This window comes from Salmo salar, chromosome 14 (genome assembly GCF_965601325.2).
Source record: "Salmo salar chromosome 14, fSalSal1, whole genome shotgun sequence".
In the NCBI taxonomy this organism is placed as follows: Eukaryota; Metazoa; Chordata; class Actinopteri; order Salmoniformes; family Salmonidae; genus Salmo; species Salmo salar.
The window spans coordinates 25,351,387-25,370,622 of NC_138304.1; the positions used below are offsets into that span (position 1 = coordinate 25,351,387).

At 45.4% G+C, this 19,236-nt stretch overlaps 1 protein-coding gene across 3 annotated transcripts in view; it reads right to left on the bottom strand.

Annotated features, from left to right (window-relative positions):
* The window catches only part of LOC106569077 (tenascin-N), a 31,469-nt gene that overhangs the window by 10,826 nt on the left and 1,407 nt on the right, over positions 1-19,236 (bottom strand). For all 3 annotated transcript variants that reach the window (XM_014140054.3, XM_014140052.3, XM_014140050.3), the window contains exons 2-6: positions 14,656-15,081; positions 13,268-13,639; positions 5,511-5,774; positions 4,547-4,729; positions 3,849-3,938 (exon numbers count right to left, since the gene is read on the bottom strand). In XM_014140054.3, the coding sequence (XP_013995529.1) occupies positions 3,849-3,938; positions 4,547-4,729; positions 5,511-5,774; positions 13,268-13,639; positions 14,656-15,079 (1,333 nt within the window). In that variant the 5' untranslated portion in view covers positions 15,080-15,081. The remainder of the gene's footprint in view (positions 1-3,848; positions 3,939-4,546; positions 4,730-5,510; positions 5,775-13,267; positions 13,640-14,655; positions 15,082-19,236) is intronic.

The following is a 19,236-nucleotide window of genomic DNA, read 5'->3' on the forward strand; positions in this document are numbered from 1 at the left end:
TCAGTGCATTAAAAAAATATGAACAACAATAATTACAGGCCATCTAATAATTTGGCCAAATAAAAAAATATTTTGAACTTACATTTCATGATCTGACATAATGGCAGCCTACCTTTTGGGCTTTACATTGGAGATTTGCTATTTTTTCATGGTTTTAGGTCGATTTTTAAGCACCTTTTGGGAGCCAAATGAGCCAGCTCACCGAAAAGACTCGGAATGCCCATCTCTAATACATAGATTTTTACAAGAGAAACTATTAACTCATACTGTATGTTATTTAAGTATTTTTTGAGACTTCATCATTGGCTGTGCACAAGATACAAAAAAATGTGGGCATTACACAACAGAACACTTTAACTGGATCCAAATATTCAAATGAGCCCCCGCCTCTAGCTGGGATTAGTTTGGGATAGACTGTGTTGGGCTTGGTGTGGGCTAACCTGTGTCGGCTGGTGTGGGCTAGCCCACGCTGGGATAGCCTCTGTTGGGCTGATATGGGATTACCGTGGGCTAGCCCGTGTTGGGCTGGAGTGGGCTTGGTGTGGGCTTGGTGTGGGCTAGCCTGTGCCCACCTTGTCAACCGAATACCCAGATGGGGCCAATGTTTGCTGGGGCACGCTCTCTCTATGACGAGGAAGTCAAGGGGCTTTAGGTATCAGAGGACAGAGAAGATATATGGCGGATGTGAGTGGACTGACAGGGAGGATCCAGAGCGGAGCACCCAGCAGAGCAGGGTGAGTGAGGGGAATGGGGCTTGCAGCTCTACGGGGGTCGCTAAAGTCAGGGAAGGCAAGCATCAGTGGCATCAGCAGCCAGACAGAGAGAGGAAGTGAGAAGACATGTAAAAGCAATCATCATTTAGGTTATTCCTCCGCGACTCCTCCAAGGTCAGCTCTATGTCACCACGCTATCCGCATCATGAAAACGGATTAATGATGTGTCCAAAGAGAGAGTGCCGGCATCGGGAGGCACGTATAAGGTTGAGCTGCTGTCTTTTTGCCACTGTATGTGGGTACATTGCTTGACAAGAAAATGCAAATAAGTTACACATAGCATCAGTAGCCTCGGAGTAAGCCATGTGTACCGTGTAGGAGTTAAAAATGCAGACAGCCACACGTGCCACAGCTTTCTGATCCTTTCCAATGTTTGGTTGCTCATGCTTAAACAGATCAGCACGTTGGTAGGTGTTATGTTTCCATGGGAAGAGGCCACATTTGGCGAGGTCATGTCGTGGTGTATGACGGCTTGGGATAGCTCAAGGTTCTGCCGCCACGGTAGCTGAGTGGGGAGACTACAAAACACCGGTTGTGGTTTACCATGTGGAAAACAGCTTATCCATCAGTAGGCATCCTTACAGGCTGGGGAGCAAGCTGCTAGCAGTTTGTTCCCATTTACATGCTACCCTTATTTAAACGGACAATGACAGCAGAAAGTCGAGTGCTCGAGGAGCCAGAAGGGTGCAATTCGTCCAGTGTGTGTCAGTGTGTATGTGAGTCCATCCACGCTGCAATTAGGTGGCAGGAGAGATTAGTAACTTCAGTGCCTCAGACTAACTCTGAAGGATGCCAGAGTCCTCCTCCGCCCACAAACTGACTGCAGCCCAGCTGTACTCCACAGCTCCACATGGCCTTAGAGTCCAGGGACCATAATGAAGACTAAACACTTTCCTTGGCTTTTAACTAGCCATGCATCTGCTTCTAGTTATATGGCCGCTCCTGCGTAAACTTTATTGAATCTGATTCGGTAGCACCAGCAGACTACTCTGTTGTGTTTATGAGCCTTACAATCCTCTGGCAGGTTACTGTGACAGGTAGCAATTCTGTTGATTTTGGCTTGTCCCTAATGCTTTCAGGTTGCTCCAATTTATCTCTCCTTACTGAGCCCTGGCAACAACACTGACGCAGGAACCGTGCACACGTTACAAGGTCTAGCATTGTAGTCCACCGTTTCATTGTCTATGAAATAAGGAAGTATGATTTATGACAGGAGAAGAGAGACATTTGTTTCACAAAATACTATCATGCCATTCAATAAAAGAAGACAATGCACTCTAGCTGTAAATAAATAGCAGATCTTTCCTGAAAGAGAGAGGAATTGAAAAGCCATTTCCCCCTCTTGTTGTAAGTGGACCGGCCACTTGTGAGAAAATGTTCTGTAATGTATAACTTGCTGAGAGGAAGGAACAAAGCTCCTCTAATTGAGGGTTACATAATGTGAGCTGTCAGGGGTGGCCCCACAGGATACAGTTTCATGCTCTGTACGGTTAGTAGGAGGCTCATATACTCACAGACAGTCACAATAAACTGCCTCTATGTGATTGCTATTATGTTCGTATTTTCCTATTTTTCTTTCGCGTGTGTGACTATATCGCTCTGAGGAGAACAAACTGGGCAGTAGCAATAATAGGTGACCTTTTAAAAACTCCCGGCCCACACACATCTGGAACCAATTCTATGCCTATCTAAGGGAACTCTGGAGTTCCAACTTCCAAAATCACTATAAGCCTTTCATGCAACTCCTCAAGTGAAGGTTTCCGTGGTGGAAGTTGAGACAGGCCACCTTGTCTTGTGTGAAGATTAGCTCTGTGAAGAAGGATGTGTGAGGTAATGGAAAGACACCTGACAACCATCAAACGGGAAACGCTACAATGGTTAACTCCCAAATGAAACCCATTAAATGTCACCTGAGGGTTGAGAAAAGAAAAGCACCATCACCGTAATGACACAGGGACAGCTCTGCTTTTGAACTACTGTAATACATCTCCTGAAATAGACACCCAACAAAAGGAGCAGGCCAAGCTGCAATTGTAGACAGTCATGTCAGTCGGTCAAATAAGAGGCAAGTATCGGGTTGGCAGGACCAGCTGTAGAAGTTAACATCCTTTATGAATTCATCCTCACGCAAAATACTCAAGAGAATGCTTGTGAGATCCAAATAAGGGATTCCCATGTTCATATTTTTAAAGGACCAGGTGGCTTATGTAAATCATGGACCACACTGGCCTTAGGGCTCGGATCATTATTAAGGATCTCGAGTGGTTACACAATGTGTTCTATTTCTCTGGTCCAGACACTCTTACCACGATCATTAGAACCTGTCCAGATTATTAAACTGTGATTTATGACCCATAATCACTACCCATAATTATTAGTCTTCCTAACCACATTCATATTCTACTATCATTGGCTGTTATAGTGAGACCTAATACCAGGGTACAGTACTGTACTTTATCAAGCTATGCACTCTAACACATTCTGTGCCTATTTTACTCCGCTGTTTCCACAGTAGAGTTGGGAATGGTTTAGAGCAGAAGTGTCAAACTCATTTTCTCCGCGGGCCACATTCGGTCTTCAACGAGGTCCAGGGGGCCGCACTTAAAATGGATTATATTGCCTTGCCGTCAAAATGTGTAAAAATAGTATTTTATCTATCGCTTTTGGAATTTTCGATGCTCCCTGACAGTCTTGCTTCCATTACGATTACTATTAGCAAGCTGGACAGAGTGAAAAGAGACTATAAATGAAGGTCTATTATAATTTCTACATAATTTTGATTTGGTTATAGTCCTTTCAATGCCCATTGAGATTCCCCCGATCACCCCCACATGGAGTTTTGAGTTGGACTATGGTCCAGTGGTCCACAGAGGGTGGTTACCGCTCGCTGATGTTGGATATAGTATCCATGTCCCAAGTGGCACCCTATTCCCTATGAACTACTTCTGACCAGGGCTCACTGGTCAAAAGTAGTGCACTATATAGGGAATAGGGGGCCATTTGGGACGCAGACATAGTGTCTCCTCACTTCCTGAAACCCCCAGAAAGCCTCTGTTTAGTATCAGCAGCATTCACCTGTGACCCCGGTGGCGAAGGAGGCTTTCCCTTCGATGGTCCCTTTGATGCCTTGCACTGTGATGAGGTACTCAGTGCCAGGTTGCAGTCCTGTATAACACACACACAGGGGAAGTAAGCATACAGGTTTGCAAAACCTCATAGTAGTTCAAGGTTCTTAATGTACCACAATACATTTGAACACTATTGAATGATTAGCCGTTACGGGTACATAGATCTATGAATGCTCAAAGGGTTATGAGTGTTCTGCTCAAGTGGGGAGAGGTGGAGACCATTAGGGAACAGACAGTTACACAGGTAACGGTTGTAAAACTTGAAGTCCTATTCTATTCAAAGGTTATAAAATATTATGGACTATTTGTCATGCCTGCTCCCGCTCCCACTCCCTGGCGCTCAAGGGCGCCAGGCTACCCGTCATCATAAACACCTGTTACCATCATTACGCACAGCTGCGCTCATTGGACTCACCTGGACTCCCTCACTTTGTTGATTGCCACTGCATATATGTCTGCTCCTCTGTGTTGTTCCCTGTAGTAGCATTTTGTCATGTCGGGTTTATGTCCAGACGCTGTGCCGTTGCATGTCCGTCTATATTAAATGGTTCACTCCCTGTACCTGCTTCTCATCTCCTGCGTTGGGCCTCACACTATTCAATTCAAATCTATTTCAGACGGTTTTTTCCAATTTAAATGACATACCTACGATGGTGTGGGTGGTCCTGGCCTCTGCAGTCATTGGTACGTTCTGCTCCTCTTCCTGCCCATCAGGGTTAGCATAGGTCAGTCTGAAGTGGTCCAGAGGTGCTGCAGGGTTCTGCCAGTCCACCTGGATAGAGTCCTCAGTCTGGCCCAATACCCGGATACCATCAATACCAGACACCTCTGTGTAGGGTCAACACAGTCTCATTATGCCAGAATAGTGACATTTAGCCATTTAAATGTCACCTGCGATGACATATAAATTGTCACTAATGACGTTATAGTTAGGTACAAGTTATGAGAGAGGTCTAATAGGGTACCAAAGAGTGTCATAGCTATCATACAGAACCAAGGACCAGGGCATGTTTCCTACTGGTTTCTATGAGACTCTTCCTATATGTGATTTTGCATATAAGCCCATTCCAGGCCAGGAAAAACGGTCTGGCTAACGTTCTTTAACAGTTCTTTCTAATCGAAAAAAATGATTTAAAACCATTTGAAAGGGATAACGTTTGAAGTTAAGCATATTGTGTGACCGAGAAATGTTCGTCATAGCCGGATTATCAGGCCTTTTCTCATACCCAGACAGGAATGTCATGCACTGAGATGTTTTCCATGGCTAACCGCACAGCAGAGCCCAGGGCCCAAGGCTCTGTGCTCTGTGTCTCTCTTTCCATAAAATGTGTCTACAGCTTCATTTCCTTTTAATTAGGCTGACTGGTGTAATTACCTTAAACCTAATGGTAAGCAAACTATCACTAAGTGAATCATTTAGTACAAACAGTACTCAGGGTTATTGGGGTGATCTGTATGTAGAGAGTTTTATGTGACGACAAAACATTTAAATTGGCATTCAGAACCACTTACCACAAACAAAAGCACCTGGACTTTTGAGTAAAACATGCAAATCAATGTTATGAGAAACATACTGTATTTTCCTCTGTGGTTCACTTCACTCCCTTACCTGTGGTCGTCTCTATCCTGTCCCCCTCGCTCTGGATCTCCTTGATGACAGCGTACACCTGCACTATGTAGGTGACTCCTGGGCTGAGCCCTGCGATCAGGTAGGAGGTCTCTGTGTTGGGCACGGTGACCCGCTCCAGCTCTGCCTCATTGCCCTCAGGGTGCCAGGTCAGGATGTAGTACTCTGCTGCTTTCACAGCCTCCCATTCCACCAGCAGAGAACTATCAGTCACCCTTACCAGACGCAGGCCGTTAGGGCCCAACACTGAGGGGGACACAGAGGTATGATTAGTTAAGGTTCAAAACTTTATGTTACTCACTATGTTATTGTGATGAATTCGAGGGCTAGCCCCAACCAGAATAAACATAGGGGCCTGTCAGTCCAACACTTCAGTTATTACGCCAAGAATTCCGGACCTCTTGGCGAGGTAAGTAGGTGTACTAAGTTCACTATGTTATTGCTCTCTCTTTTTTACTGTTTTCACACTTCACTCAATGTAACTCTGACAGAAATAACGTATTTGATTAAAGGAAAACACAATTTAGAAAATTGGGGGAAATATATTCATTTTCTGCGGTTACAGCGTGATACTGTATCTAGACACGATCCTTCAATCAAGATGGTGGAAATAGGGTCGGGCGAATCAGACATTATGGGGGGACTTTTCAATAACATGAATGTGAGCCCAGGAGACGGCCAGTCAGCAGTGTACGAAGCAAACTTTCCAAGCCAAGATATTCCTGCGGATACAGGGAAATACGGACATGGACGACCGACCGTATGTGGTGAATTCGAGGAATTAAATTGCAGAAAAAGTGTAAGTGTACATTGGGGGAAATATGAAATAGGTGCTAAGGAGACCACATTTACTAGGAAAGAATTCACAGCAGGCTTGGACCTTGTTCCATATGTTGAAGGCAGGAAGCTCAATGTTTTCTTTCTCTTCAACAGGAGCCTTTCCATCCAGTGGCAGTTAATACAACGTTTTCTACAGCCACTGCCAGTAACAATTATGCCCTTAAATAATATTTCATAACAGCCAAAAGGACAAATAAATTAACAGCTAACGATTCGGAAAAAGCAAAAGGAACGGAAATGTGTGTCCTCACTGATTGATAATGAGGGAAGCATATTATGAAATTATTAGAAAATTATGAAATTATGTTTGGACTTCATAAAGAAGAGAATCATAAATCTACAAATTAAATCACCAAATCAAATCACATTCTATTGGTCACATACACATGGTTAGCAGATGTTAATGCGAGTGTAGCGAAATGCTTGTGCTTCTAGTTCCAACCATGCAGTAAAATCTAACAAGTAATCTAACAATTTCACAACAACAAAGGAATTAATAAGAATATGTACATATAAATATATGGATGAGCAATGGCCGAACGGCATAGGCAAGATGCAGTAAATGGTATAGAGTACATTATATACATATGAGATGAGTAATGTAGGGTATGTAAACATTATATAAAGTGGCATTGTTTAAAGTGACTAGTGATACATTTATTACATCCAATTTTTAATTATTAAGTGGCTAGAAATTTGAGTCAGTATGTTGGCAGCAGCCACTCAATGTTAGTGATGGCTGTTTAACAGTCTGATGGCCTTGAGATAGAAGCTGTTTTGCAGTCTCTCGGTCCCAGCTTTGATGCACCTGTACTGACCTCGCCTTCTGGATGATAGCAGGGTGAATAGGCAGTGGCTCGGGTGGTCGTTGTCCTTGATGATCTTTTTGGCCTTCCTGTGACATCAGGTGGTGTAGGTGTCCTGGAGGGCAGGTAGTTTGCCCCCGGTGATGCGTTGTGCAGACCTCACTACCCTCTGGAGAGCCTTACGCTTGTGGGCGGAGCAGTTGCCGTACCAGGCGGTGATACAGCCCGACAGGATGCTCTCGATTGTGCATCTGTAAAAGTTGGTGAGTGTTTTTGGTGACAAGCCAAATTTCTTCAGCCTCCTGAGGTTGAAGAGGCGCTGTTGCGCCTTCTTCACCACGCTGTCTGTGTGGGTGGGCCATTTCAGTTTGTCGGTGATATGTACGCCGAGGAACTTAAAACCTTCCACCTTCTCCACTACTGTCCTCTCGATGTGGATAGGGGGGTGCTCCATCTGCTGTTTCCTGAAATCCACGATCATCTCCTTTGTTTTATTGACGTTGAGTGTGAGGTTATTTTCCTGACACCACACTCCGAGGGCCCTCACCTCCTCCCTGTAGGCCGTCTCGTCGTTGTTGGTAATCAAGCCTACCACTGTAGTGTCGTCTGCAAACTTGATGATTGAGTTGGAGGCGTGCATGGCCACGCAGTCATGGGTGAACAGGGAGTACAGGAGAGGGCTGAGAACGCACCCTTGTTTGGAGGGTACTATGGTGTTAAATGCTGAGCTGTAGTCGATGAACAGCATTCTTACATAGGTATTCCTCTTGTCCAGATGGGTTAGGGCAGTGTGCAGTGTGATTGCGATTGCGTCGTCTGTGGACCTATTGGGGCGGTAAGCGAATTTGAGTGGGTCTAGGGTGTCAGGTAGGGTGGAGGTGATATGGTCCTTGACTAGTCTCTCAAAGCACTTCATGATGACAGAAGTGAGTGCTACGGGGCGATAGTCGTTTAGCTCAGTTACCTTAGCTTTCTTGGGAACAGGAACAATGGTGGCCCTCTTGAAGCATGTAGGAACAGCAGACTGGGATAAGGATTGATTGAATATGTCCGTAAACACACCAGCCAGCTGGTCTGCGCATGTTCTGAGGACGCGGCTAGGGATGCTGTCTGGGCCGTCAGCCTTGCGAGGGTTAACACGTTTAAATGTTTTACTCATGTCGGCTGCAGTGAAGGAGAGCCCGCAGGTGTTGGTAGCGGGCCGTGTCGGTGGCACTGTATTGTCCTCAAAGCGAGCAAAGAAGTTGTTTAGTTTGTCTGGGAGCAAGACATCGGGGTCTGCGACGGGGCTGGTTTTCTTTTTGAGGTCCGTGATTGACTATAGACCCTACCACATACCTCTCGTGTCTGAGCCGTTGAATTGCGACTCTACTTTGTCTCTATACTGACGCTTAGCTTGTATGATTGCCTTGCGGAGGGAATAGCTACACTGTTTGTATTCGGTCATGTTTCTGGTCGCCTTGCCCTGATTAAAATCAGTGGTTCGCGCTTTCAGTTTTGCGCGAATGCTGCCATACAGTGGCAGGTTCTCAGCCAAAGACACATCATTATGGTGTTAAAAATTTTTTGAGACAACTGTAAGTAGGATTTCCATCAAGTGGGCCAAACTTGTGCTGCTCAGTGTTCTCATTTACATTACATTTACATTACATTTAAGTCATTTAGCAGACGCTCTTATCCAGAGCGACTTACAAATTGGTGCATTCACCTTATGATATCCAGTGGAACAACCACTTTACAATAGTGCATCTAAATCTTTTAAGGGGGGGGGGGGGTTAGAAGGATTGCTTTATCCTATCCTAGGTATTCCTTAAAGAGGTGGGGTTTCAGGTGTCTCCGGAAGGTGGTGATTGACTCCGCTGTCCTGGCGTCGTGAGGGAGCTTGTTCCACCATTGGGGTGCCAGAGCAGCGAACAGTTTTGACTGGGCTGAGCGGGAACTGTGCTTCCTCAGAGGTAGGGGGGCCAGCAGGACAGAGGTGGATGAACGCAGTGCCCTTGTTTGGGTGTAGGGCCTGATCAGAGCCTGAAGGTATGGAGGTGCCGTTCCCTTCACAGCTCCGTAGGCAATCACCATGGTCTTGTAGCGGATGCGAGCTTCAACTGGAAGCCAGTGGAGAGAGCGGAGGAGCGGGGTGACGTGAGAGAACTTGGGAAGGTTGAACACCAGACGGGCTGCGGCGTTCTGGATGAGTTGTAGGGGTTTAATGGCACAGGCAGGGAGCCCAGCCAACAGCGAGTTGCAGTAATCCAGACGGGAGATGACAAGTGCCTGGATTAGGACCTGCGCCGCTTCCTGTGTGAGGCAGGGTCGTACTCTGCGAATGTTGTAGAGCATGAACCTACAGGATCGGGTCACCGCCTTGATGTTAGTGGAGAACGACAGGGTGTTGTCCAGGATCACGCCAAGGTTCTTAGCACTCTGGGAGGAGGACACAAGGGAGTTGTCAACCGTGATGGCGAGATCATGGAACGGGCAGTCCTTCCCCGGGAGGAAGAGCAGCTCCGTCTTGCCGAGGTTCAGCTTGAGGTGGTGATCCGTCATCCACACTGATATGTCTGACAGACATGCAGAGATGCGATTCGCCGCCTGGTTATCAGAAGGGGGAAAGGAGAAGATTAATTGTGTGTCGTCTGCATAGCAATGATAGGAGAGACCATGTGAGGATATGACAGAGCCAAGTGACTTGGTGTATAGCGAGAATAGGAGAGGGCCTAGAACAGAGCCCTGGGGGACACCAGTGGTGAGAGCGCATGGTGCGGAGACAGATTCTCGCCACGCCACCTGGTAGGAGCGACCTGTCAGGTAGGACGCAATCCAAGCGTGGGCCGCGCCGGAGATGCCCAACCCGGAGAGGGTGGAGAGGAGGATCTGATGGTTCACAGTATCAAAGGCAGCAGATAGGTCTAGAAGGATGAGAGCAGAGGAGAGAGAGATAGCAGGAGAGCTGGCCAAGGACGGCACGTTCAAGAGTTTTGGAGAGAAAAGAAAGAAGGGATACTGGTCTGTAGTTGTTGACATCGGAGGGATCGAGTGTAGGTTTTTTCAGAAGGGGTGCAACTCTCGCTCTCTTGAAGACGGAAGGGACGTAGCCAGCGGTTAAGGATGAGTTGATGAGCGAGGTGAGGTAGGGGAGAAGGTCTACGGAAATGGTCTGGAGAAGAGAGGAGGGGATAGGGTCAAGTGGGCAGGTTGTTGGGCGGCCGGCCGTCACAAGACGCGAGATTTCATCTGGAGAGAGAGGGGAGAAAGAGGTCAAAGCACAGGGTAGGGCAGTGTGAGCAGGACCAGCGGTGTCGTTTGACTTAGCAAACGAGGATCGGATATCGTCAACCTTCTTTTCAAAATGGTTGACGAAGTCATCCGCAGAGAGGGAGGAGGGGGGGGGGAGGGGGAGGAGGATTCAGGAGGGAGGAGAAGGTAGCAAAGAGCTTCCTAGGGTAGGAGGCAGATGCTTGGAATTTAGAGTGGTAGAAAGTGGCTTTAGCAGCAGAGACAGAAGAGGAGAATGTAGAGAGGAGGGAGTGAAAGGATGCCAGGTCCGCAGGGAGGCGAGTTTTCCTCCATTTCAGCTCGGCTGCCCGGAGCCCTGTTCTGTGAGCTCGTAGTGAGTCGTCGAGCCACGGAGCAGGAGGGGAGGACCGAGCCGGCCTGGAGGATAGGGGACAGAGAAAATCAAAGGATGCAGAAAGGGAGGAGAGGAGGGTTGAGGAGGCAGAATCAGGAGATAGGTTGGAGAAGGTTTGAGCAGAGGGAAGAGATGATAGGATGGAAGAGGAGAGAGTAGCGGGAGATAGAGAGCGAAGGTTGGGACGGCGCAATACCATCCGAGTAGGGGCAGAGTGAGAAGTGTTGGATGAGAGCAAGAGGGAAAAGGATACAAGGTAGTGGTCGGAGATTTGGAGGGGAGTTGCAATGAGATTAGTGGAAGAACAGCATCTAGTAAAGATGAGGTCAAGCGTATTGCCTGCCTTGTGAGTAGGGGGGGAAGGTGAGAGGGTGAGGTCAAAAGAGGAGAGGAGTGGAAAGAAGGAGGCAGAGAGGAATGAGTCAAAGGTAGACGTGGGGAGGTTAAAGTCACCCAGAACTGTGAGAGGTGAGCCATCCTCAGGAAAGGAACTTATCAAGGCGTCAAGCTCATTGATGAACTCTCCAAGGGAACCTGGAGGGCGATAAATGATAAGGATGTTAAGCTTGAAAGCGCTGCTAACTTTGACAGCATGGAATTCAAATGAGGAGATAGACAGATGGGTCAGGGGAGAAAGAGAGAATGTCCAATTGGGAGAGATGAGGATTCCAGTGCCACCACCCCGCTGGCTCGATGCTCTAGGGGTATGCGAGAACACGTGGGCAGACGAAGAGAGAGCAGTAGGAGTAGCAGTGTTATCTGTGGTAATCCATGTTTCCGTCAGCGCCAGGAAGTCTAGGGACTGGAGGGTAGCATAGGCTGAGATGAACTCAGCCTTGTTGGCTGTAGACCGGCAGTTCCAGAGGCTGCCGGAGACCTGGAACTCCACGTGGGTCGTGCGCGCTGGGACCACCAGGTTAGAGTGGCAGCGGCCACGCGGTGTGAAGCGTTTGTATGGCCTGTGCAGAGGGGAGAGAACAGGGATAGACAGACACATAGTTGACAAGCTACAGAAGTGTTGTTTCTTGTATTATTGTCTCTTGTGTCTTTAGAGAACTGTTTCACTTTGATATCCTTTTTCTTCTGTCCTGATTTTCTCTTTCTTTTCTTCTGTTAACTAGATATTCTTTGTTGTTCTTCGTTAGCTAGCTAGCTTCTCTGTCGTAATTAATACAAAAACAAGTGGGGAAGCACATGTACTGTTTCCATGTAGTAAAAAGTGACCATACATAATGCTAAAGGGTACATTATGTTATTCAAATAATATTCAAGACCACCAATAATATTCAAGACCATCACGTCCATTGAGAATGGATGTGATTCTCAAATGTGAAGCAGAAATGTGAATGTACATTCCTGCATGGAACTGTTATTTGTCGGTGTGAGACATCCCACTATTCAGTGACTCACATAAAGTCCTATTTTTACTGAGTCTACTGTACCATGGTGAAAAGAGCATTAAGGGACAACTCAGGAGGCGTACATGGAAAGCAGACCAAATCCACATGCAGCATCTGTAGGACATTGATCTGGCTTTTAAAAATCCCTAGAAATCCACCAAGGCTTTTTGTGGGCAGAATAAAACCCTTTAGGTTTTCTCTTGATGATTTATTTGAAATGTGTGTCTGAGTTCTTTATCAATGTACAAATTTCCAAAGGTCTAAATTCAGATCCCAGTCTCGATCATAGTTGTGAAATGTGGTTAGCATTGCTTTTGATGGTCACTAAAAAGAAAACAGGTCTGATCATTTTCTGTACTCTAAAAAGACAATGTTTGTGAAAAAGATACCTATTCACCATATACCGTAGCCTCAAATTCACTCTTGCCACACAAAACAGAAAATGTCTCAGTATACTGTAGCTTTTGTCCTATACTCATAATATTTATCCTCCAAATCCAACTCATAAACTCATATAGGCTCCCTCTTCCCCCTTGACACATCGCTGTTGTTGTTGTAAGCAACAGTTCAACAGTTCCTACATGCACATTACTATAAATCTCTCCAAATCTCTCTTGCAGCACAGCTTGAAAATCTTACTATCGCTGAGTGCAATACCCGACCAGCTACCATGGGTCTGTGCACAAACTTGGTTTTAACAACGTGAAATCTTTAGACAGTTGATTGGCAGACATGGTTTGAGGGTGCAGCAATCGCTGTCACTTTCACAAGTGTGGATGCAGTGAATTTATCTGTCAGAATGTTTTGACCGCATATTTTCTGCTTAACTGTATTTAACTAATAGTCAAATTTAAAGTGTTTATGAAACCTCAGAACCCTAAGGATCCTACAGCTGTAGATGTTCTGCATTTCAGTTCTGTGAATCAACAAAAGGTAGAGTTCGCTATGTAGATCTAGGCCATTTCAAACTAGGAGTGCTGATCTTGGACCAGTTTTCCCTTTTATATAATAATGAATAAGATATTATGACCTGATTATAACCTCAGCCTATATCAGCATTTCTACCTGTAGAGCAGTCTTCCCCAAAGAAGCCTTCGTCACAGATACACATTCCGTTCACGCAGGTGCCGTGGATGCAGTCAGGATCGCATTTCTGTTCGCTGCAGTCCTCGCCAGTGAAGTGGCTGAAGCAAACACACTTGCCGTCCACGCAGTATCCCTTATCGTTGCAGTCGCCTGGGCACATCAGCTGGCTGCAATCACTCCCCGTGTAGCCAGCGTGGCAGACACACTTTCCATCCACACAGCGGCCATTGTCGTTGCACTCATCAGGACAGGTGGAAACGGAGCAGTCTGGACCCTCCCAGCTAGGGTTGCATTGACAACTGCAGGTGTTGTGCTGGTAGGTCCCGTGGCCACTACAACTAGTGTCCACACCTGTGGAAGTTTAGGAAATCACGTTATGTGACATCTGAAGTGTCTGTACTGTAAGTGTAATGTAAGTGACAGTGCATCAATCATTTTTTCAAACAGTGTCACAGTTATATATATTTTTTTGTACTTATTACCCCTTTTTCTCCCCAATTTTGTGATATCCAATTGGTAATTACAGTCCTGTTCCATCGCTGCAACTCCCGTACAGACTTGGGAGAGGCGAAGGTTGAGAGCCATACATCCCCCCAAAACACAACCCTGCCTAGCCACACTGCTTCTTGACACACTACTCGCATAACCCGGAAGCCAGCCGCACCAATGTGTCGGAGGAAATACCTTCTAACTAGCGACCGTGTCAGCGTGCATGCGCCCGGCACGCCACAGGAGTCGCTAGAGCGCGATGGGACAAGGACATGCCGTCCAAACCCTCCCCTAACCCGGGCCATGCTGGACCAACTTTGCGCCGCCTCATGGTCTCCCGGTCGCGGCCGGCTGCAACACAACCCGGGATCGAACCCGGATCTGTAGTGATGCCTCTAGCACTGCGATGCAGTGCCTTAGACTGCTGCACCACACGGGAGACCAGTTTCACAGTTTTAAATAACATCTGGGATTAAGTTACACATTTTTTTTCAGATATACACTGAGTGTACTAAACATTAGGAACTCCTGCTCTTTCCATGACATAGACTGACCAGGGGAATCCAGCTGAAAGCTATGATCCCTTATTGATGTCACCTGTTAAATCCACTTCAATCATTGTAGCTGAAGGGGAGGAGACAGGTTAAAGAAGGATGTTTAAGCCTTGAGACAATTGAGACATGGATTGTGTATGTTTGCCATTCAGACAGTGAATGGGAAAGACAAAATATTTAACTGCCTTTGTACAGGGTATGGTAGGTATAGGTATCAGCTGCACCAGTTTGAGTGTGTCAAAAACTGTACACTCAATGTATTTTAGCTATTGAATATAGATGTTCTGTCAGATCTCATGGTGATGGACTGCACTGTAGGCTTACCTCCTGCTCCACCACCTTTTCCACCACAGCAGCCCTGGGAGCACTGACTCTTCAGGTGTTCCACCTCCTCCTCCAGCCCGTTGACTCTGTACAGCAGAGACGTAAAGCTCTCCGACTCATCACAGTCACACTTTGGGGTCTTGAGGTTGATTTGGTGCCTGAAAACTATGTTGTTTTCCCCCTCCAGAGTAGCGCCCCCTTCCAGCTCTTGCAGTCCTGAAAACTGGTCCTGTTGGGAAGGGAGGGTCTGCAAGGCGAGTTTACACTCAGGGCTCTTGGCCAGGTCAATCTTATAGACGTGGCTGAAGGTGACTTCTTTCTCAGCGGGGGATGAATTATCTTCTGTCACATATGTGGAAGTGACAGTGCACAGTATGCTTATCAGGCATAGGGCTCTTGTGAGCCAGTGTAGTCTAGTGGTCATGGCTAGAGGGGAAAATAAGTGCAATAATTGGTGAAATTGATATGCAACTTTTGACATGCACAAAGAGCACTGGTCTTGACACCTTTTTGGTCTATTATGGGGGATTTTCCAGAGAGAACATGGCTTTATTTTACAAGATTGTTAAAGAAGTCACATACGTTCTAGTTAAGGCAGACTATGTTTTACAAAAGGGACATGAAGCAATCTCGTAACCTCCAGCAGAAAGCCAGCAGTCATCACTCGAAACTAAACACTTTTATCCCAAGTTCCTAACTATTAATAGTGCTCAGCCAACCATAAGGGCTTCAAGGAGCATGGAACCCTGTCTTTCAAAAGATGTCATGTCTAATGACAGTGATGTCATCCAGCTTTTGACATCCCCAGGAAGAGAAATGATATGCTATCAAAATAATAGGCCAAATATTTATCTGAAAAGACTTCTTCAGAAATAATTTGGTTCAAACCTCTATGGTGAATAAGAAGTTACCTGTTTCTCAAGCATGTTCAATTGAACTGTTGCGTCCTTGGCACGCAGCCATTAGAAATTTGGTAGTGGAGCAACTTATGGTCGATGTCTGAACTTGTGTGGTCTGTGGAAACTGAAAACCAAACTTAAGTGACTGTGCTCCGCTCTCCTCTAAAATAGAGGCCATGGTTCTTGACAACTGTAATAGCATACATGCTTTAATAAATTGCGCAGGTACTTTTAAAAGAATGTTGATTGGTCAATGAAATATGCATGTAGTGCAAAAACATTAACGGGATAGATAATTGGGAGCACACAATGTGGAACTATCAAAGAAGTGAAATGACTCAACCCTGCACAAATACTAGGCTTTTTACCTTAACTCACATACGGTATATTGCAACTATGGGAACGATAAATGGTGTACAGTAGATCAATAGTGCAAAGCGATTGTTCCTGTAACATTGTAAACCAGTATAAAGAAATCTTCATCAATGATTATATCAATCATACAACACTAGCAACCTCATCTACAGGCTGAATTCATTACGTTGGTGTCAGCTGTGACACAAGTGGTGCTACAGTATCTGAGGCTTGTCCATGTAGTCACCTGAAGGATTGTGAAAGTAACCTATAAGTGATAAGCACAATGGTATAGGTGTTATGGCATCATAAGCAGCCTACAACATTAGTGTAGATGTTCATAGTTAGACATAATGGCTTAGATGCTCCTGGAGAGTTTACAGTATGTTTGTGATACTGCAGTGAGCAACGGAACACTGCAAGTGAAAGGTTTGGCAGTGTCCAATTTGTTTTCGGAGACACTGCTTTGAACATTCAAGGACAAATTAGCTAATTAGCAACGAAAAATCTGAACATGGCTCACTAAGCATCAAAGAAGAGAAAAACAGACGTGGAATCCTAAAAATGTTCAAAGAAGTAGACTGAGCAGCATCCCACTGGACAAAGAAGTATAGCAGGCCGAAACATCAAAATGTCAACAAATGTGTTCAAAATCTACCACCATTTTTCCAATATCAAATCTACAGGAAGTGGAACCTCTAGTGAGTAGCCAGCCTGCTACTGTAAGTAAATGGCTAACGTTCCTTCGAATGGCTAACATTATAGCCTAAATGAATATTACTAACATGAAAATTGCTAACATTAGACTAATTTAAAATGGCTAATATGAAAATGGCTAACATTAACCTAAATTAAAATGGTTAGCATTAGCCTAAAAGAAAATGGCTAACATTAGCCTAATTAAGAATAGCTAACATTAGCCTAAATATTATGATAACTAACCCAAGATAGGACAGAGGCATAATTTACAATAGGAACCAATAAAGCACAGTGGTCAGAACAAGCAATGAGGTGGGCAGAGCCAAGCAAGAGCTAGCATGATCCTATTAACGTGTTTTAGCAGGTATTTGCATATTTACGTTAGGGAATGCCTAATCTCTGAAGTGTGCGTGTGCAAGAACTCGAATTCACCCTACATTCCTAAACCATGCCATTTTTTAAAACTTTGGCAAGGAGTCAAGTCTACAAAACTTGCACTCTGTTTGTAACAGATTCTAGTTTTGGAACAGAAAACTGCATTCAGAACGTTATGAGAAAATGATGAGCTCTTGCTCCTCCTTGACCCTCTGCCTGCCACTAGACTTAAGGTGGTGAATAGAAGCCCTCACTGGATGCTTCAAGTTTATACCCCGTGTGACACATCTGGGTTTTCTCTTTCTTCTGTGATTAGCATAAATGAAAATGGCTAACATGAAAGTGGCGAACATTAGCCTAAATAAGAAAATGGCTAGGATTAACCTGAATGAAAGTGGTTAGCATTAGTCTAATAATGACCTCTTAGTCAAATAACCCTTGGCATTAAGCTTCCATCCAACAGTAGACTTCACAGAGAAAAAATGGCTCAACACTTGTGAAAATGTAGTATCAGTAAGCGACGTGTTGGGAGAAATTATGTTGGCTATGTTGCTAATGACTTACAGTAACTGTATTAGTGCAACACAAAATGTCCACCATGTTTGCTACGAGTCCTGTGTCTGTTATTCAACTCAGTGGGTGAAAACCTTGAGGTTAGAGTAGCCAGACCGTAGAGACTATGACATCACAGCTATGGCCATTCATCCCCATTGACTCCCTGGCAATAATTACAGTAGATGGCACTTTATCAGCAACCAGGACATAGATCAGACCAGTGGGAAAGACCAGCAAGTCAATGACAGCCTTACAATAACCCACATCACAGGAACATTATACAGCCCTGTGGAATGGCACCAGGCGCTGGCGCACACAGATCCTTAACAAGCTCATTTATAGTTTACTGTCAAGGTTTTATTTGATGCTTGCCATATTAAGGCTTTTATTTGTCTTAGAGAAGATTCCAATGTGACCTTCTTCCAGCTACCACGAACTGCTAAATCTCTGCAGGGAAGGAACGTCAAGAACGATACAGCAGTAAGACCAAAGATTCTCCTTAGTCAGTCAATCCATGGTTGTGTCCCAAATGACAACCTATTCCAGCATTTCCCAAACTTGGTCCTCGGGACCCCAATGCGTGCACATTTAGTTTTTTGCTCTAACACTACATAGCTGATTCAAATGATCAAAGCTTGATAATTAGTTGATTATTTGAATCCACGGTGTAGTGCTAGGGCAACAACAACAAAAACGTGCACCCTTTGAGGTCCCGAGGACTGAGTTTGAGAAACCTTGCTCTATTCCACCTTATAGGGCCCTCAAACTCAACTCTGGACCTCAAAGCCAGTTCCACAGTTTTTTTTTATTGTTCCCCTATAATAAGGAGCTGATTAGACCTGGGACACCAGGTGTGTGCAATGAATTATCAGGTAGAACAGAAAACCAGTAGGCTAGGGACCTTGTAGGGTAAGAGTTGAATACCAATGCTATAGGGAATAGGGTTCCATTTGGGACGCAATCTATGTGAAGCGTGTCAGACGTGCAGTCATGGAAGAGCCGAAGCCGTCTCAAAGGCTTCGAGAAAACAGTATCCGCAGTTCCGCACTCAAAGTTGGCATGGACACACAGGGGAATTACCTTCACATAACAAGGGATTCAAATAGTCAGACACAAGGATGTCTGTCTCATCTTTTCAGCCTCCATTCTTTGCAGGCTTGTCGACTAGCTGTGAAGTTTGACAGACTTCCAACCGGGATTGGCAGGAAAGTACCTAAGCAATTCCAGCATGCATTGCAGACTGGCAAGTAGTGCTGGGAGTAAACTTCAAACAGCTACTAAAAATGTTAGACTCACTCCTCTAATTGTTAAGGTTCAACAAAGGGTAGAGGAAGCTGCATTTTACCAACAAGTGGAACACTGTTGTGCATCATCTATTTACGGAATAAGAGGAGGTAGAACGTTTCCCCTCAATCACTAACAAGAAACGCTTAGACTCAGACTGTGAATGCAATCAATATCAGATCCTCACAGGGACCCAATTTTCCCTGCAAAATCATTGCACTGGGAAGAGCGAAAGGAAGGGAAGCAAGCAAGGACAGACTGTGTGCAATGCCCCATCCTCTCATGAGACACATTAACCAACAGACAGATAAAAGGCAGTCTGTTCTTTTCCGTTTCAAGGGGAATTGCACTGGACCAACAAGCCTGGGATGAAAAGTTTAGCGCTCTGCAGTCTGCACACTGGGGAAGAGCTCAG